General features: G+C 33.8%; 1 protein-coding gene across 9 annotated transcripts in view; it reads left to right on the forward strand.

Annotated features, from left to right (window-relative positions):
- SSBP2 (single stranded DNA binding protein 2) overlaps positions 1-21,989 on the forward strand; it is a 304,408-nt gene that overhangs the window by 261,546 nt on the left and 20,873 nt on the right. For all 9 annotated transcript variants that reach the window (XM_058728082.1, XM_058728030.1, XM_058728011.1 and 6 more), the window contains 5 exons: positions 10,188-10,223; positions 12,018-12,072; positions 15,343-15,413; positions 18,397-18,475; positions 21,000-21,028. In XM_058728082.1, the coding sequence (XP_058584065.1) occupies positions 10,188-10,223; positions 12,018-12,072; positions 15,343-15,413; positions 18,397-18,475; positions 21,000-21,028 (270 nt within the window). The remainder of the gene's footprint in view (positions 1-10,187; positions 10,224-12,017; positions 12,073-15,342; positions 15,414-18,396; positions 18,476-20,999; positions 21,029-21,989) is intronic.

Consider the following 21,989-nt stretch of genomic DNA (forward strand, 5'->3'; position numbering starts at 1 on the left):
ATCTTTCTAAAATACTTTTTATCCAGATTATGCTATAATGTGAATGTGAATTCTTTCCTCTTCCAAAATTCTTTTAGTTTGCTTATATCCTTTTGGAGAGTTTACATTTCTATTTGCTTCTTGCTACATGCCTTTCAAATTCATTTAAGATTTCACTTTAAGATGGCAACTGGCTAGCAGCTCAACATACAGTTCTTTCAACTCCCTATTAAAATACCCATAAAGGTACAGGAAAAAACAATTTTTTGTAATACTGAAAACTGACTCTTCCTATTGCCAGAATCTGGAAAGACTTTCTATTCAGAATCTGCATTTCTGTCGAAACTGGATTAAAAAGCACAATTAATAGCACACCTTAACTATGTGAGCCTTCCCACCTAGAAGCAAGAAGACTCTTCTCTCCTTCCTCACTGTCAGCTCTATCAGTTATCCCTCTACTGCCCCTTGCAGACAGCCACGTGTAATTCACACCCGCCACAGCCTTCCTCCAGCATTACCTCCTTTTACACACTCATCTGGAGACTCTGTCCTCCAAAAACTACTTGGGAAGGTGAGCAGGATTTGATATTGAGGATGGTGCATTGTACCAAGCAGGCATATTATCCAAGTAAGAGTATTGGATAGAGGCAGAGATGAGGAGAGACTTCTGCATTCTGCTCATGTTTAGTTTTGATGCACTCCACCTCTTCAGAATTTTATGGAGTGAAGCACTGTGGATAGGAGAACATACTATATTGGGTCAGCAGGTCTGCATTACTTTAGACCCTGAGAAACACTAGGGTAGGAGGTATGCATATCAAACTACCATCCTATAGTCAGTATGAAATGGGCATTTGACTAGCATACATGCGAGAAATAGAGTTGAAAATAATCCCTTGTGTTAATATATATCACGTGTGGATACATCTCCCCCTCACTGAAAGAAATGTGAACAGGGAGGGGCGCTTGGATGGCTCTGTTAGTTAAGTGTCCAGTTTCAGCTCAGGTCACAATCTCATGGTTTATGAGTTTGAGCCCTGCGTCAGGCTCTGTGCTAAGAGCTCAGAACCTGGAGCCAGCTTCTGATTCTGTGTCTCACTCTCTCCCTGCCACTCCCCCACTCATGCTCTGTCTCTCTGTCTCTCTCTTTCTCTTTCTCTCTCTCAAAAATAAGTAAACATTTAAAAAAAAGTGAATGGGGAAAAAAAGTAGGGAGGGCCCAAAGCTTTCTTTTCAGAAACGGAAAGGGGGTCATCATCCTGAATACAGAAAGGCAAAGTGTTCCTCTGAGAAATGATTTATTATGAGAACAAGAAAAAAAATCGTAAAAAACTGATGACTTTTCTGGGAAAAACATAAGGCTTAAATGAAACAAAGCAAAAACAGTTTAAGAGGGATTTTTTCTCCCTAAATGCTATCGATTATATTCTAGTGACAACTTACCTATACTGTTTTGATTTTCAAGTTCCTTAGACTTCTTGTCCATGTGTGTAATTACAAATACTTTTTGTTTGTTATCAATACAATAAGTCTCTGACTCTTCAGGGTTGCATATTAAAGTGGTTAATTGTTTTGTTTTTTGCTGTTTTCAAATATGTCTTATATTTGTTTGATCTTATATGCTTTTTTTCCATTTTAAATGTTTGTATCAAAGTAACCTTAGATTTATAGAAAAGCTACAAGAATAATACAAAGAACTTCCATACAGGCTTCATCCAGATTCCCAAGTTATACCACTTTTGCTCTATGATTTCCTCTCTCTGCATGTACATATTTTTTTCTGAATCATTTGAGCTGTATTTGAGTTGCTGACATGATGACCCTTTATCCCTAAATATGTCAGTGCATGTTTACTAAAAACAAATACATTATCTTTCATAACTACAGTTAAGATCAAAATTAGAAAGTAAACATTAATGTAATGCTGTTCTCTAATCTGCAAACCTCACTCACATTTCCCCAATTGTCCCAATAATGTGTTTCATAACAAAAGAAAATCCCAGTTCACTTGTTACATTTAACTGTCAGGACTTTTTGTCTTTAATCTAGGACAGTTCCTCAACTTATCTTTTTCTTAACCTTGCAGTTGTGTTTAATGCAAATCAGTTATATTGTAGAATATGCCATAATTTGGTTTTATCTCATGTTTCCTCATGATTAGATCCAGGTAATACATATTTGGTAGGAATACCACAGAAGGAATGTTGTGATTTTCTCAGTGCATCGTTTCAGGAAGCATGTGATAGAGATTTGTCCCATTGCTTTTACTGTTAACTTTGGTCACTTAGTGAAGGGTGGTGCTTGTCAGGTTTCTCAACTATAAAATTACTGTTTTTCCTTTTGTAATTATTAATTTGTGGAGATATACTTTGAAACTACAGTAAATAAATATCCTCTTCTTCCTCATACTTTCATCTGCTACTTTCGGCATCCATTGGTGATTCTTGCCCCAAGTGTTTTTTTTTTTTTTGCTATGTTGGTTGCCAAATGGCTGTTTTCTGTCTTTCCTTCTTCATTTATTAATTGACTCTACTACAGAGTTTTTCTTTCTTCATTCATTCATTTATTCATTCACTGTATATCAAATATGTCTGTGGACTCATTTTATTCAGTAGGTTTTTGATGCTGAAGTCACTCCAGATTTAACCAATAGGAACCCCTTCAAGCTGGATCATGTGTCCTTTTGACATATTTCCATTATTTGAGCATTTTGAAACTCCTCTTGTATTTTCCCAGTGTTGGCTCTGAAACAGCCATTTCTTTAAGGAGCCATGGTTCCTTTAAATGGAGAGTGGTATTTAGAACCCATCAGAGTGATACAGATTCAAGAGCCTCCCCACAGAAATAACTAAGATACAGATGGATGTTCATACACATTCCCATACACATGTATGTCTTTCTGTATCTATCTATATGTACTAAAACCATTAGTACACACTATTGCTTCAATTTCAATAAAACAGAACAGGATATATTGTAGACTTTCTGCTTTTTTACTTCTTTGAAAGTAAGAAATATGTCTGCCATTATGTACAGTATATTCATTTATTTGCTTAATCTTTATAAATCCACAGTTTTCTGTTATAAAAGTATTTTAATCAAAAATGTTTTTTGTACCCTTTTACATGACAGTACAAAAAAATTTTTTAAGGAAATTTCATGTTTTTAATTCAGAATAGAAGTATGATTTTCACTTTTAACTTCCTTTGACCTGAGCATTACAGTATTAGCCTCAGATTCTTATTTGGAAGTTTATTTACAAATCCACCAATGAATTTTCCTTTTTTATATTTTTCAAAAGAGCTGTGCACTTGAGTTTAACTATGTACCACATTCTAATCATTAAGTAGCAAGCACTTTTATTGAAAATATCTTAATTATCTTTGTCTGGAGAGACTTTTAGTTATAAGGTACAGAAAAACAACCAAAGTACGCTCATATTGAGAGCATATCACTGGATTATGTATCTAAAAAGTACAGATATAAATTTATTTTGGGGCACATTTGATTCCAAGGGTCCAGATCATGCCATCAGCACCTGTTCTCTATCACTTGCCTTTGTTTTCCTTGCCGTGACAAGAAGGCTGTGTGGAGCTCCAGACATATCCTCAGAGCTCTCAGTTGAGTACAAAAAAGCACAACTCTTTATCAGGTAAATAGAGGTATTGGGAATAACCAGCCAAACTAGATTTGTGTAGCTTGGGTCATATGCTCATTCATGAATTATAACCTGAGGGTACAGTGCTCTTTCAGCTAGGTCAAGGTCAGACACATCCACTCCCCGAGCCCCACCCAAACCACATCGATAAATAAGAGGTATGGTTCACCAAAGAAAATTCAAGGAGTTGTCAGCAAAAGAGGATATAGGCAAAACAAATGTTCAGTATAGCATTGTAGTAATCAACTGTGTTAATGTGACAGGAAAAAGAAAGAAGAAACCCCTTGAAGGGAAAAAAATGACAATCTATCATAGTGATTAAACCCAAGGGAAATACAAATATCTTACTCCAGAAGGCTCTGCTCTAAACAAATGTATGCTCTTTTTTTTTTTTTTCAAAGCACTAAAGGGGCTCTTGGGTGACACAGTTGGCTGAGTGTCCAACTCTTGATTTCAGCTTAGGTCATGATCCCAGGGTCATGGGATTAAGCCCCACATTGGGCTCTGTGCTGAGCATGGAGCCTTCAGTTTCTCTCTCTCCCTCTGGTCCTCTGCCCTGCTCATACTCTCTCTCTCTCTCTCTCTCTCTCTCTCTGTCTGTCTGTCTAAAATAAATTAGGGGCACCTGGGTGGCTCAGTCGGTTAAGTGTCTGACTCTTGATTTCAGCTCGGGTCATTATCTCATGGTTCTTGGGATTGAGACCTACCTCAAGCTCTGTGCTGACTGCATGGAGCCCACTCTGGATTCTCTCTCTCCCTCTCCCTCTGCCCCTCTCCACTTGATGCATATGCATTCTCTCTCTCTCTCTCTCTCTCTCTCTCTCTCTCTCTCATCTCAAAATAAATAAATAAACTTTAAAATAAATTTCTTAAAAAGCACTAAAGAATAATAGAATATTTTCAACTTTACAGTGGCACAGATAATGTCTTAATGTTATCCTCTCTGGTTTCTAGTAAACCAGTTCTTCTAAGGTAGTTTTAAACTTCACAGTTGAAGAAAGTTACTTAACAAAAATGTTGCTAATCATTAAAAACAAACAAACAAACAAACAAACAAACAAAAACTCAGGGACACCTGAGTGGCTCAGTCCATTGAGCATCAAACTCTTGATTTCAGCACAAGTCATGATCCCATGGCTTGTGAGATTGAGCCAGCATCAGGCTCCACATGCAGTGTGGAGCCTGTGTGAGATTCTCTCTCTCCCTGTTCCCCTCCCCTGCTTGTGCTCTCTCTCTCTCTCTCTCTCTCTCTCCAAAATTAAAAACAAACAAACAACTCCAAATCTCTAGCTACTTTGCTCTTCCCCTGCTCCCACACCACTGTCATAGATATTAGGAGTCAGAATATTTCAGAATATCTGAATTATCAGTCACAGCTCTTGAATTATCAATCTCTTGAATTATCTGTCTAAAGGATTCTTCTAATTCTGTGATTCTGATCTTTAGCTCTCTGATCTTATCTTCTACATCTGCATTTCATCTTTCAATTCATGTTAATGGATATTTTGTATTGAGTCTAGAGAGGGGAAGGAGGTGATTAATTAGATTGGAAGAATTTGGACACTAGAGGTAGAGAAAATTTTGTAGAAAACTAAAAGAGGAAATACCAAAAATGTTTGAGGAAAAATTATTAGACTGTTAGCTGACAGGGAGAAAGATTGTTTGGGAAGGCATAGAAGGTGACAAAACTGAAAGGAGAAAAAGGGAGCCCTGGTGTGTACAGGGCTTTGGAATGGAGAAATCTGAAATTTATCACCTATATGGGAGGGAGCTATGTTTTAGGAAGATAGTTTATAAAATGGATGAAAAATAGGGAAATGAAGTTAGGAGATAATAGTAATGGGCTTTATAAAATGTTATCAGACCCTGAGGTAGAGTGGTGATCAAAGGAATAATGAGGATGCATTTCACACATAGAATAAAAAACACCTGATGACCTTGAATTTGGGAATAAAGAGAAAAACCTGAAGGTGATTTCAAGTCTTTGAATTCAGGCATCAGGGAGAATGGGAAAACACAAACTCAGCTAGAAATACAAGAGAAGGAAGTTTACAGGGTAGATGGTGAGCTTTGTTTTTGGAATATTAAATCTATCACTAAATATAATAGAATCCTAGATCAACTGTTATGTCCAGCACAGAATGGAAATGTATTCAATTGAAGCTTTATCTCTAGTTCTAATCTCTAGTAAATTCTTGATCTGTATTTCTAAAAATCTGTTGATCGGTCTACTTCACTGTGCACTAGTGCTTTAAAATTCAACATGTCAGATATTTCCCCAAACTTGCCCCCCTTCCTGAATTCCCTACACATGAATTAGTGGCACCATCATTCACCCACTCACCAAGTTGGAAACCTAGGTATTACCTTAACTTTTGCCTTCCCTTGTCCACCACACCTAGTTTGTCACTATGCCCTGCCAAGTACATTTGTGAAGTCTTTCAAACTTTCTTACTCCTACTTATCCTAATCAGTGCGTCCTAGAACACTCTATCATCTCTTGCCTAGACCTTTTGCAATAGACTCTTAACTTGTATTTGTATTCTGTGATACCTCTAGGGTTATCTTACTAAAATATAAGTTGGAATATGTCTCTCTAAAACCTGTGACTTCCTGTTTCATACAGTATAAATTCAACAGTCTGACTATATATGCTTATCATTTATTTCAGTTTCCTATAAGTACCACATTATAGCAGCTGGGTAAAATTATATGCCATTTCCCTAATAATCTATGTACTTTTATATTTTGTGTTTCTTTCTTTCTTTCTTTCTCTCTTTCTTTCTTTCTTTCTTTCTTTCTTTCTTTCTTTCTTTCCTTCTTTCCTTCCTTCCTTCCTTCCTTCCTTCCTTCCTTCCTTCCTTCCTTCCTTCTTTCGATCCTTCTCTTTGTCTTTCTGGTGATAATCTATTCTCTATAAGTCAGCTATCCAGCTCAAATATGTCTTCTGTACCCACATAGTTCTTCTACCTATATTGTCATATTTTATGTCACTCACACTAGACTGTCAGATGCTACTAGTAACTTTCAAGAGTGTATGTTCAATAAAGTGCTACCAGGAGTAGCAGTCCAAATGATCTTTTTCTTTTAATGAGGGCATCAAAAAATATGAAGTAGAAATAGTGACTATAAGCCAAAATTAAAGACTTTGTCAGGACAAACATGGAAAAAAATTGAACTACATGAAGTAACAATTTTTTTAAGTATTTTTAAATGTTTATTATATTTAACTGTGTTTGAAGGAACCATGAAGAAGGAGAAATTTAAAACTATAAAAGGAGCAAGGTGTTAGGAGGATGAGATGGGGCTAGCTTTGGAAGCAAATAGAAAGATTATCTTTTTTTCTACGTGGATGAATGGATGAAAATTTTAATCTATAAGTTTGGAGTGTTGAGTTGAAGATGAAGGTATAGTAAGAATTTGATAGCTTTAACATATGACACAAGGGCAGACTACCAACTCACCATGTTATAATCACCATGACAGCGAGCTCATGAAAGTCACTTGTTAAGTATTCAGGAATTTTTTGAGTTAATTGTTAAATCATTGGTAGCTTACAAATAATCCAGGGAAGAAATGGGCAAAAGACATGAATAGACACTTCTCCAAAGAAGACATCCAGATGGCGAACAGACACATGAAAAAATGCTCAACATCACTCATTATCAGGGAAATACAAATCAAAACCACAATGAGATAACCATCTCACACCTATCAGAATGGCTATCATTAACAACTCAAGCAACGAGAGATGTGGGCGAGGATGCAGAGAGAGAGGATCTCTTTTGCACTGCTGGTGGGAATGCAAACCAGTGCAGCTACTCTGGAAAACAGTATAGAGGTTCCTCAAAAAATTAAAAATAGAACTACTCTATGACCCAGCAATTGCACTACTAGGTATTTATCCAAGGGATACAGGTATGCTGTTTTGAAGAGGCACATGCACCCCAATGTTTATAGCAATGCTATCGACAATAGCCAAAGTATGGAAAGAGCCCAAATGTCCATCGATGGGTGAATGGATAAAGAAGAAGTGGTATATATATTCAATGAAATCTTGCCATTTGCAACTACGTGGATGGAACTTATTCTAAGTTACACTAAGCAAAATTAGAGAAAGACAAATATATGACTTCACTTACATGAGGAATTTAAGATACAAAATAGATGAACGTAAGAGAAGGGCAGCAAAAATAATATAAAAACAGGGAGGGGGATAAAACATAAGAGCCTCTTAAATATAGAGAGCAAACAGGGTTACTGGAGGGGTTGTGGGAGGGGGCGTTGGTCTAAATGGGGAAGGGGCATTAAGGAATCTACTCCTGAAATCATTGTTGCACCATGTGCTAACTAACTTGGATATAAATTAAACAATAAATAAATTTTTAAAATTAATAAATAAAAATTTTAAAAAAAGAATCATTGGTAGCTTGAAATATCTCATGTGGGAATATTCATACCACATAAATTGATAAATGCTACAGATTGGGACCTTTTTCTCCCCTGAATTTATTCGGTTTATTGGCACACCACAGAATGCTTCTGGGCTTCCATGAAGGCTGAGCCAAAATGCTTCCAGTTATTAGTGAAGACTAAGTTGAAATTGGAGAACATGATTATATTTTGGACCTTGTCCCTTATTTTGTGTTTCTCTCTGGTAGATCTCTACTGTGAAATAGAAAATGTGGCTAGGGGATGATCAAAGAGATGGAAACTAAGTAGGCTTTGAGATAATGAATTTAAAATATTGGAAAGAGAAACAAAATGCTGACGGTGGCATGGGGGAGTGGCAGAGACAATTTAGCAGGAAACTGATAAGGAAATAATGGACTTACAGGAAATAAATACAGAAATAATAGGGAAAACATGGAGGAATTGTAATGGAAGAAGATTCTTGTTGGAATATAGAATATATTTGTGAGTGTCATGAGGAATAAGAAAGATGTCAGGCAAAGGAGTTGTTTAGATCTCTGTGTAAAGAGTTCTAGGATGTGGTCATACTCACAAATGGAGGAGAAGGAAGTATATTGTGAAATGAAGGAAGGCAATAAAGTATAAATTCCAAAGATTTAAAGGGTGGTTAGCTCATATGTTAAAGTTGGTAAAGAATGATGGTAGACAATAGAGAGAGGCAGAAGAACATGAGCATGATGCTAAAGTTATAAGGAGATGAAAATCGGAGCCAACAGATAAGGTAGTGATTTGGAGAGAGTAAATGCGTATGTTTAAAATAATAAGAATCAGAAGATGGATGGTAGATCATGCACTAACAGCGGCCCAAGAGAGCAAAGTTGATTTCTAGCACCGAGTTTAGTGTGTACTGGCCATCAGATCTCACTGCTCATAGTGGAAATAATCCCCATCATTAGTGATACTGGGCAGCCTGGTAAGGACCCTCTGCAGGGATGAATTAGCCATAGGCAGACCAAGCAGTGGCCGCAGAGGCATGTGGTCTGTGCTTAAGGCAAAGCGTGGACACCAAACAACAAGGAGACAATTTTCAAATAACTTAGAGGAAAATCATAACTTTGTTATACTTCCTTCTTACTGTATAGTTTCATATTATTTTTATGTTTAATTATATGGAAGGCATTGGGCTAGAAGGAGGGTTTAGGGTAAAGGAACTATCATCTTTTCACTACTGTAATGGTCCTAATCTGGCTATGTACCTGCAAGAAGATAGTAGTTTATGGCTTTTTCTAGAACAAGACAAAAATATCTCCTCTGGATGTGCAGATTCTTCATGCAAGTGAGCTAATGAGCTTCTTTGAAAAAAAATAAAATATTCGGATTTAACTTTCTTTATTAATATCAACACTCAAGTGTTTAGTTTTTAAATATCTGTTTTCTACTTCTCATTTTTAAAATTATAATAGCAATGTTGTATTAATACTATGTAATCTCTAGAAAAGAGTTTGGTTAAGAGCTTGATTTGAAGGGAAGGAGAGAATTTGTTATCCATATCTGATCCCCACAAGTTAGTAGTCTTTGGAGACTTATATTAATGAAAACCTTTTGCATTTGTTATATTAGTTTCTAGTAGCTAATTAGAAAGGAAAGGGGGGAAACATGAGGTCTATAGATCAAGTACTGACCTGTACCACATGAATGTAGTAGCCTGAAACCCATCTTAAAAATAATAATAATGCATCCCAGAATGCACATAAATTGGAAGTTGTATCTGTAAAAGCTATTAATTTGAAAAACTCTGGTTTCTGGTTTTTCACTGCACAAATATATATCTTTCTAATTACAGAATAAGTGTCATTAGTATCAAGCAGTGAGTATAACTGCTCTAAAACCAGTATAACTTAAAGCTAGAAATCTGTCTAAATTTCTCTTGACCTAAATCCACTCTTTTTTATAAATTCAAGATAATGTTGCATTTATTCATTTTCCAGCACTCAGATATAAACGGCTTTATTCTTTATCATTCTTTGTGATACATTTTAAAACTTGATAAAAGTCAGAATATAGATTCATTGTAGGTAAGTTTCCGTATTGTCACATGAACCAAAATATATATTTCTTTGTCCTATTCGTGTTCCAGATACCATACTCCTCAGCATCTCCTGGGAATTATGTAGTAAGTACATTTGGGATTGTTTGCTCATAAGAATTGATGTTATGTTTTATTTGGGCAATGAAATAGTTGTCCAGATGTTAAGAAGAGCCCCTGTGTATTGGCCAAGAAGTGAACATCTGATATGTATTGAGTTTTTCGTCTGCCAACCTCAGTACATATGTTGATGTTCATTAGTGAGACAGTTATCAATCTGGCCAAAATTGCCCTGAGTACTGTGTTTTACTTTAGCATATGTTTCTGTAAACCAATACAATACACTCTGTCCAATCATGAAGAAAGCCATACCCAGTTACACAATGCCAAGCTTGAATTTGCAGTTCTCCAGGAGAATGAGGTACACCCCCTCCCTCATACCACTCACCACACACAAAGTTTAGGAAGACATTAAACTGTTTCCTGATCACAAAGGGAATCATATCACAGAATAATGACTAGTCATTTGGGGGCCGGGGGCTTTTTTATACTTTGATATTGAAAGCACTTATTTTTCTTCTTATTATTACTTAGTACATGTTAAAATTTTCCAATAATTCATTTACACCTAAAGTCAAATTAGTAGGTTTTACATGAGCTCTTGAACTTACATATGACCTTTTAACCCTCATAACATTATAATCCTTGCTACATCTCAAGGCCACCATGGAAGATAAATTGTTATAATATTTAGGAGTAAATGCCTAACAGAAGAGCAAAGATAAAATGGTAAAAAGGAAAATCTTTCCTAAAGAAATTTTCAGAGGTGGTGGCTAACTGGGGTAGGAAAAAAGGAGTGCTTAAGAAGATCAATGAGCATTTTACTCTCCGTAGAAATAGTGTTTTATGAACATAGTAAAAAGCACATGCTGTTTTGGACCTGTGAACTTAGTGCTCAATGTTCTCTTAAGCTATACAAACTAAGAGGCCTAACATTTTTCACATTCTCTATGAAACAAAAATGAAAGTAAGATGTGGGTAAAACCTATTTTTTTCTCAAATCACTTAAGAATAAGCCTAATACATAGTTTTATGAAATTACAGAATTTTATCTGAAAGGAAATTTAAGTTGCTTATTAAATAGCAAATATATATATATATAATCTGAAATAATTAGTGGGCTATGTCTACACCTTCAGAATGAAATACAAATTTATCCACTTAGTAATTTATACAGATTACTTTAGAGCTAAAAAATTCTAAAGCCCTTTACCTGAATTGGTTGTCTGAAATAACTGAGCTAACCTTAGAATCACCTAATTTCCATTTCCAGTTGATTAGTAACCCACAGCATTAGTCAATGTTGCCCCTCATTTCTAATTGATATGATAGCAGAAGGTTCCATGCTCTAGAAGTGTTACAGTTGATACCAATAGAAAAAGAAATAGCATCAATGTATTTTTTAAGCATATGAATATCTTTGAGTTTTTAGTTTCCTATAAAAAATGATGGTACAAAATATAAGAAAATTATAGTCACAGATACACATGAATGATTCTGTTTTATGGATTTGTAAAGGCCCCAATGAATGGTTTCTCCTTAACCTCATTATACCTGATATGATTAAGTCCTGAATAATACATCAGTGTTACAGGCTCATTGTTTTTGGAAATTTATTAAAACAATCTTAACATATTTAAGCTAAATCATATCTTGCATAATAGTGAAATGATTGTGCATTCAAAGAAAATAAATTATGGAGAAAATTCCTCTGTTATTTTCAAATTGGATTATTATAGATAAGCCTAACTTTTCTTCTGTTTTTCCTTACATTGTTTATGAAATGCCTTATTTTTACTGAAATTTTGTATAATTATTTAGGGTCCTCCAGGAGGTGGAGGGCCACCAGGAACACCCATCATGCCTAGTCCAGCAGGTATTGTAATCACACCAACCACACGGGCATTTGATTATTAGAATAAAACCACAAAATACAGAAATTGTTATGACAGAGAGTCAGTAGTATTCATTATCTCATTGATGGTAACAGGAAGTAGACTAGAGGTAGCAAGTAGGAAGAAGTAGTGTTCTTAAAAATAAGTGTTGTCCAGTTACTTTAAGTCTGTAGAAAATTCCTGTCGTGTGAGTAATAGATATAATCAGATTGCAAATGGTGTTGATCTATATGAATTGCCCAATAATTTATCTGACACAAAGATTCCTTGAGACTCTGAAAAAGAATCCAAATCTCACAACTTAGAAAAATTCTGCATAACACATGAAATACATGGATGGATCCGTGTAAAGCCAATGGATTAGCTTTAATCAGACCCACCATATCTATTATCTCACTAAGATATCAATAGATATCAATATGCTTACATGTCCATATGTACTTAGTAGCTAATAAATTCACTGTGTACTGGAGGAAGATTTTTTTCTTTTAATATTTTTAAACTCAGATGCCTCAGTATTTCTGTGATCTTTGAATATAATGATTTTAAATAGCTTTATCCTTTCTTTTCAAGACTTTAATATAGACTATTAAATGTGTTGCTTCTTGAGGACTGTAATGGTGGAAGTTTACATTGGTACACCCCTCCTAGAAACTGCTCTGGCAACATGTATCAAGAGCCATGAAAAAGTTCATATTCACTTTTTTCTATCATCCTGCTATGAGAATAATTAGAGATACAACCCGAGATTTATGTAGAGGGTGCTCATTTTTTTATAGTTAATAGTGAAATAGTAGGCACAAACCTAATCCAATTTTAGCAAAAGTAATAAATTAATTTTTAGGAATATAATGTAGCCATTAAAATTATTATCAAAGAATTGTTAATGACATGGAGAATAAATGTTCATGATTCAATATAATATGATTACAATTTTATTGTAAAATATATTTCATACAAAAATGTAGAAAGACAAAGAAATAGGCTCTAAGGCTTTATCAGTGTTAACCTCTGGGTAATGAAAGAGATGGGAGATTTTTGTAATAAAAAAAATACTGAATTATGTTACAATATTAAATTCATATGTTCTTAGCTGATTTGTTGAAATCTAAGATGTGTGGAAGCTTGAACTTAACTATCATTGATCATATCAATAAATAATTTTTAATTTTTGAATCTTCTTAATTTTGAAAAAGCATCAATCTGATAATTAACACAAAATTTTGCTTTGCTTCACTACTGCTTTGGAATATATCATAAATATTTCATGGATCTCTGTCCTCAGAGCATCTTCATTGAAGTGAAACAATTCATTCAAGATAGAATTAGGCGAATTGAACATCTTGCCCACATTTGCATTCTTATATGTGAAGTTAATGTTTAATTTATGAAGGTAGCATGTGATTAATAAACACTTCACTACAATATAAATGAAATTTTTTGGAGAAACCACTAAACTTTTCAGGTGATAAGTAATCTGATTACTTTCCATCCTTCCAAGCCAACAAATTGCCACCAGTATGTCTTCCTAGCCTTGTGCGTACTCCTGTGGGCTCATCTTTTGCATAGTCATTCCTAATTTGAAGCCAATGCTCTCCCCACCAAAAACAGGTTCCATAAGGTCTACTTTATTGTAAAGTTTTTCTGTATATAAAAAGAAGTCTAGAAAATACCAACCTTACTTCTCTTGGTGTTTCTATAGATGAAAGTATCTTTTTGATTGGTATTAAAAACAACAAATTTATTTTTCTTTCTATATATTTAAAATATACAGCCTATTTTCCTTCCATGTTAATTATTAAAATTAGTTAAGTAAAATTAGGCTAATAAAGATGAAAAACCATTTGAAGATCTCCTGTGTTTAGTCATTAGTAATGACTAATTTTCTGAAAGATACATTTTTATGGGATAAAGTGTATTCCATTAGTTAAATCTCAGCAGATATTTATTGTCTGTGGCACATAGTATAAGACATGATCTCTTTCCTTCTCTCAATGAACTTACTATAACAAAGACAAGAACAAGACAAAATGTTAACTAGAATGCAAAGCAGAATTCAATGATGAGGGGGCATGCATGAATTCAGAAGTTTCAGAAAACAAAATCTCATGAAAGAGGTAACATTTGCAGTGGGCCTGGGGTAGTGAGCAGAATTTCAGTAGATGGACACTGGGGAGAAGATACTTGGAGGAATTAAGAACAAAAATATGGAGATTTAAACAGTTGATCATACACAGGAAAGAACAAGCAGCCTGAGTTGACAGGAATATAATGTACATAAGGATGTAAAATAAATAATTAAGGCCACAAAAGTAGATCGGGACCTTACTTAGTATAAACAAATAGAGATCCATCTGAAGTGGGCATTTCTGCTTTTTCAGCAGTAGGATATATTAATGTAGATTTGAAACACTTTTTTTTTCAGAATAGAGAGGCCTGATACATTATATTTAAGAAAATTGTATAATTGTGGGAAAATAGAAAAACATATTCCTAAATGTAAAATATATGGCCTTTTACTCTAGATAATACATTATAAAAACATATGTACTCAGAGACTTTATTAGAATTAGCTAATAGACATGAAATGTAAATTTTTTAATATTATAATATGGTACTTATTTTATATGGATATACACTACAGTTATTTTTACTATAATGAATCAAGAATAAAATGAATAAAAAAATTTCATCAAAAGCTGTACTGGAAGAAGCTGACTTTTACTTCAAGCAAGAGAATTTTTCATTCTAATTGTATACTCTCTTTATGTTGGAATTAAGCCAGGATATCCCACCAGCTATTAATAATTATTAGATAAATAAATTGTTTTAAATTAGTATTTAAGAAGCCTAAGGAAACAATGAAAACTGAAAAACTACTGAATTTGAATTTTTGGAGATTTTTGTTATACACATTGCTTAATGAAGTCAAAAAGTATCCATGTTTTTTAGAAAAGAAAAACTTTACTGTAATATTTGAGATTTTTAAAGTAATGTTCCTTTTGACCAGAATTATTCAAGTGATTACCCCTTATATATTAGGTAAATATTCTCATTTAAAACCTCAGAATGGTAATTTCTGAGTTGGAAAATGACTTACAAGTATTTGTTTCTGAACATTAGTAATGACTATTTTAAGTGCTGCAGCTATTAATATGTATGTGTGTGCAGATCATCTCTGATTATTACTTTGTGATGACTTGGGTGTAAATTATAAAGAAAGATATTAATTAGGTAATGTTTTGTTTCAGATTCAACCAACTCTGGAGACAACATGTATACTTTAATGAATGCAGTACCTCCTGGACCTAACAGGCCCAATGTAAATATGAATTTTTTTTTTTAATTTTGGAATGTATTTCAAGGCTCAAACTCTAAGTGTAATGAATATTCCTAGATACTATTTAAGCTTTCTCTTTTACTATCCAGAAACTTACTAGATATCCAAAAATAATCAAATCCCTTCTATGTTCTGGATTGACAAAAAATATAAAATACAAAAATGTATAACAAAAGATTGCACATCATTATAACTTAAATGTAAAACTGAACCTAATCAATTATAAAATGTTGGTGTGTGGTTTTATCTAAAATCTCAAGTACTTAATAATTAACACTATTTGAAATGACAGTTAATGTGTAATCATTGACATTCGCCTCATTTTTAGCATCACTAAATTTTTCATTGTGATGTTTATTTCTTTTATCCTGATAAACTTGAAATAAATTAGGAAGTTGGATTTGCTTGTTTTTCTTTAGATTTTTGAAATCTGGAGTTTAAATATGGAAATGCAGCAGTTCTACATAAAGAATTTGGGTGTTCTTAATAATGCATCTGGTTGTTATTTTTCCATGAAAGCTTACAGAAAATTATTTATCTATAAGACCTACATATTAACAAAAATATTTATAACAAGGTATAGTTAATACACAGACATATATGAATATAAGGCTGCTTAGCTTAAATAAAAATCAGAAGACATAAAGGAATCTCCATAAGTATACCAAAAAACAGGAATGAAATAATTATTATAATTGAGCTTCTTAGCAGTAAAGACTTTAAAGGGAAACTTGAAATCCATCCAGTATAATATGATACTTGAAATATGGCCAGTCCAAATTGAAATGTGATGTATAAAATACACACTAGACTTTGAGGAGTTAATATGAAAAAAATAATGTAAAAGATTTTATTAAAATTTTTATACTGAATATATGCTGAAATAATTTTGGTACATAGGATAAATGAAATATATTATTAAAATTAACTTGACCCGTTTCTTCTTACTATTTAAACATGGCTGCTAGTAAATATAAGTTTACTTATGTAAGTTTGTGTTGTAGCTCGTATATTATTTCCCTTAAGCAGTACTGCCTTCAGTTATCACTATCCTCTTTATATAATCAAATAAATTGGTTTTCAGGAGAAAAGAAACAATTTCCTATCAGTAATGTCTAAAGGGTGTTTCCACAGTGATCTTAATGAACATTGAATATGATAATGAACAATGTTCATTTTAGAAATTTAGCAAAAATATAGAAAAGCTCTTCATAGTGCAGTTTCATATCTTAGAACTTGATATTTAAAATGGAGGGAGTGCGAGAGGAAACCCAGAGCATATGGCACTGAAGACATTTCTGTGGGCAGCTAAGCTGATAGCATCCAAGTATGTTCCATTCTGGTTCTCTAACTCAATACAAAGATAAGAGATCCAAGAAAAGTAGAAGCTGATCGTGTCACTTTTTCAAATGCCATTCATCTCAGCCAGAGGTAGTAAAAGCAAATGCCTGCTGAGGGCTAGAACTGCAGTTTTTTGTGCTTCAAGCATACATACCAATAGTCTTTGTGTCTTTTAAAACACTGTGGGGGCCAGATGAAGGGACCGAACCAAGTAAGTTCAGAGGGTGTTGGCCTTACCAGCACTAGTTTTTCAGCCCAGATCTATACTATGCTTTTGACAAAGGCTGAATAAAACAGTAAGTTCAAAGTTAATTTCTTTAAGCTATCATTCTTAAGCTACCTCAAATGATAGCTTAAAAAGTTAATATTTCTTTAATTGATTTATAAATTAAATTTCTAAAATTAATTCTAAGTAAACAACTTAGAATATATAGAATCTATATATAGAATCTATGTAGAGAGAATCTATAAAATATTTATAAACCAAATAGAATATATATAAATCAATCTGTATGCTTTAAGGCTACAAAATTTTAGGCAACAGAAATGACATTATCCTGGGAAAACGTATAAGCATGTGGCTGTATGATCCCAGTGATAGAAAGCCATCTTATTTCCAAACAATCATATATATATTATATACAGTTACAGGTTGTCTGTTGAGGGCAATTGTTTTTCTCCCAAAAGCCTATTTGATTAGTAAACATCACCACCCCATCTACACACGTAAATACACACACACCACATTCAGTATTCTGTACCATACAACATGGAAGAAATGCTTTTGGCATCAGAAATTTTAAGAACAAGTGGTTTTCAGTAGGCTATTTTAACTGTAAACATAAGATAATTATAGATAACTTGTCTTCAAACTGGGCTCTAGATTTCCTCAGGAATATTCCAGGGAGATAAGGAAAAGACTGAGTGGGCAGGCCATGGCTTCTCCACCACCTGCTCCACCATCGTATATCAGTTCACATCTGTTTTGTACTGGGCTTCCAACTTAAAATAAAATAATCCCACTACTTTAAAAAATGTTAAATATAACTGCTGTAGAACGTCCAATTGTCATTGAACTGACATGGTTGAGACTGCCAAGAATTAACTATATTGAGCTGTCCCCAAGGAGCTAAATGTATTTAAACTACAAGATGGAATTATTTATTATGTCCATTTGAACAAAGATAGATTGCCTGCTAAGAAAAATCTTCATGTTGGCATAATAATGTTGAATTATTCTTATTAATAAGTCAATACTTTTAGCAGCTTCCTAGAAATCATCTCTGGCTTATATAGCAAGATCTGTCAATAGCAGAGAAGAGAATGTTTATCCTCTAATTTGCACTGGAATGTATGTGCTTTGTAGTTGAGAATATCTGAAGAAAATATGGATGTAAATGAGGATTAACCTGAAGATCCAGAACATAAAGCAGATGGTATGAGGAAAGTAGGGCAGTCAGTTTCAGAATCTGTAAGGCTGAAAAAAATCTAGGAAAATAACCTCCATTATTTGGAAATGAAAATAATTTGTGGAAGTGTCTTACAATGTTAAAGATAGATATTGTAACGTTAGATAAATAATTGTTTTCAGTGTGATCATAGAAATTCTCTTCATTTTTTAAAGTTTCCAATGGGCCCTGGGTCAGATGGTCCCATGGGTGGATTAGGAGGAATGGAGTCACATCACATGAATGGCTCTTTAGGTAAGGATATGCAATTTGATGTTTAGAAATCAAAACAAAACTTTTATTCTACAGAGTGGATATTACAGTTTGCAAATTGCTTTTGTATACTTTATTTACTTTGAATTTATTTTAAAACGCTTCAACTTTCACTTCAGACTGAGACTTTACAGAATATTGGTTATGATAACTGGAGATCATTTGAAAATCAGAAATGTGAGGATTGTTCTAACCTAGCTCTTATTCACAGGTATTTACTTTCACCTATCAAAATCTGAGTGTTTTATGATAAAAGGAGATATTGCTGCTCTGAGCACATATTACATATCCCTCACCTGGAGAGCTACAGTATCTTCTGAGCTGGTTTGTCTACGAAGGTCTATAGATGCAGTCTCAGAGGAACTTATGTTCTCTGCAAGAATTTCTTAACTTTGTTTCTGTATTTTAATGTTTGTCTCTTTTAAAAATAAAATTTAATTATATTCTGGATTATCTGGATGATTTCCTTAAAAGAGAGCAGTGCCACATACTCATGGCAAAGCAGATTTCGAGTACTATGACTAATAGTTGAAAACATACCTCATAAATGATGCCTTCTTACCAAATGAAGCCCAGTGTCTTCAGGGAGAACAAAGAGTTTCACAACAGTGAGAAATAGAGATGAGTGGCACAAAACCGATTAGATCACACAGTGCACTGTACATATAGGCAGGCCAAATGCAAATCCAAAACAAAACCTATAAAACAACTACACTTATTTTATGTTTATATATGTTTTAAGTAACAGTAACATAAGCTAAAAGTTGACAATGGGGATAGACGCTTATGATCTTTTTTTTCTTTTGAAAAAGAACCATCTTTTACTTAAGTTGGAATAACTATGCCCATGAGTAACTTAGGTTGTACACAGATTCCACGACTCGGCCCAAACACCAGCCTCTAATACTTTGAAAAGCTCTGTAACTTCAATAATCAAGAAACTATTTGCAACCTGTTGCTAGACTTTTGAGCTTTTAAGGTCCATACTTGTTTTGTATACGTACATGTGTTGCCTAGATATCAAAGCCTTAATTTGCACTGATCAATTATGGTAGTGACTAGCCATGTGTGACTATTTAATTTTAAGTCAAAATTAAATAAAATGTAAAGTTTACTTCCTCAGCTGCACTGCCTCCTATCAAATGTACATGGCCATGTGTAGCTAATGGCTACCATAATGAAACATAGAGTAGAGAAACATCTCCATCATCACACAAAGCTCTACCTGTCAGCACTGTTCTAGAATTTTATTTTTTAATGTATTGCAACATAACTCACTTTCCAGTCTTTTAATTTGTAAAATTATTTTTAAAAATATGATATTTGGTCATAGAAAATTTTCAGTTATTCACTAGAATAGAATTTGAGGAAGAGTTTCACATATGCTTGGCATGTGGCTTATTACTTTTTATAATAAACATTATTACACATATTTATATCTACATAATTACATATGTGCATTCAATATGTATCAATGTATTATGTATGTTTATAAGCACTAACTTTATTTGTGACTATAACTGAATGTTTTACTATTAAAATAGTAGAATATGTTTATGCCAAAAAATTAATTGTTAAAATGGTTAAAAATAAAGCTAACATGTGGCAAAGATCTGATTATTGTTCCTTGTTACCTAATGTATGATTCCACTTCTTAAGTAAGAAATTAGTATTGATTTTTCATTTCTCCCAGGAATCTACTTAAAATTACAGTATTATAAAGACAGTCTTACTTTTGATGGATTGCCATGAATATTGATTGCTGTCAATTTTTTAATGTTATTAAAAATTCTTCACTTTGGTTATTATAGTAAAATATGGCTCATAATATTTTTAAATATTGCAGATGTCCATCTTATATTTTGTCAGATTTAGAAGCATCGTTTCAAATATATTTAATCTCTCGCTGTCTGTATATACATATATATACATACATACATACATACATACATTTTAAAAATTTGAATTGAATACGATTTATAAGTGATCTCTCTTACATTTCATTTTCAGGAATTTATGATAATGATACTTTTCTTAATTCTACCATTACAAAAATAAACAAAAAAGATGGTTCAGAGCGAGAGGTACAGCTCATCCTTGCATTGCCATCGATGATGCTTACTCATCAGACAGTATAAGAGAAAACGAATTTTCTTAAGTTTATTTATTTATTTTGAGATAGAGACCATGAGCAGGGGAGGGGCAGAGAGAGAGGGAGAGAGAGAGAGAATCCTAAGCAAGTTCTGCACTGTCAGCATGGAGCCTGATGCAGGGCTCAAACTCAGAAACCATAATATCATGACCTGAGCCAAAACCAAGAGTAGGATGCTTAACCAACTGAGTCACCCAGGCACTCTGAGTAAATAATTTTTTAAGATTAAAAAATTAAGGAGATACATACTGGAAAATACAAAGAGTGTACTGCATTCATTTATATTAAAGGAATACTTAATTTGTATATGAAATTATTATCTAATAAACATTTTCTTTTCATATTTTGTTTCAGGGTCGGGAGATATGGACAGTATTTCCAAGGTGAGTATTGTATAATCTCTTGGTTTTTTGTGTTTTGGGTTGTTAATGTTTGCTTTTTGAGAGAGAGAAAACAAGCACACATGAGCAAGGGAGGGGCAGAGAGAAGGAGAGAGAATCTTAAAAAGGCTCCATACCGAGAGAACAAATAGAGGGTTACTAGAGGCGTTTTGGGAGGGTGGATGGGCTAAATGGGTAAGAGGCATTAAGGAATCTACTCCTGAAATCATTTTTGGACTATATGCTAACTAACTTTGATGTAAATTAAAAAATAAAATTAAGTAAAAAAAAGGGGGGGGGGGTGGCACTCCATACCGAGCACAGAGCCCAGACACAGGGTTTGATCTCACAACCATGAGATCATGACCTGAGTCGAAATCAAGAGTCAACCAGGCAACCCTCTGTGTTGTTTTTTATTTGTATTTCATTCCACATGGGACTCTTGTTAAGATTATTAGAATAACCTTATAAATTTTGTTTTTGAACAAAGTGTTTTTTTAATATGAAATTTATTGTCAAATGGTTTCCATACAACACCAAGTGCTCATCCCAATAGGTGCCCTCCTCAATGCCCATCACCCCACTTTCCCATCCTCCCCAACCCTCAGTTTGTTCTCAGTATTTAACAGTCTCTTATGGTTTGCCTCCTTCCCTCTCTGTAATTTTTTTTTCCCCTTCCCCTCCCCCCCTGGTCTTCTGTTGAGTTTTTCAGGATCCACATATGAGTGAAAACATAAGATATCTGCCTTTCTCTGCCTGACTTATTTCTTTTAGCGTAACACTCTCCAGTTCCATCCATGTTGCTACAAATGGCCAGAATTCATTCATTCTCATTGCCAAGTAGTATTCCATTGTATATATAAACCACATCTTCTTTATCCATTCATCCGTTGATGGACATTTAGGCTCTTTCCATAATTTGGCTATTGTTGAAAGTGCTGCTATAAACATTGGGGTACAAGTG

The sequence above is a fragment of the Neofelis nebulosa genome, chromosome 1, assembly GCF_028018385.1.
Source record: "Neofelis nebulosa isolate mNeoNeb1 chromosome 1, mNeoNeb1.pri, whole genome shotgun sequence".
Taxonomy (NCBI): domain Eukaryota; kingdom Metazoa; phylum Chordata; class Mammalia; order Carnivora; family Felidae; genus Neofelis; species Neofelis nebulosa.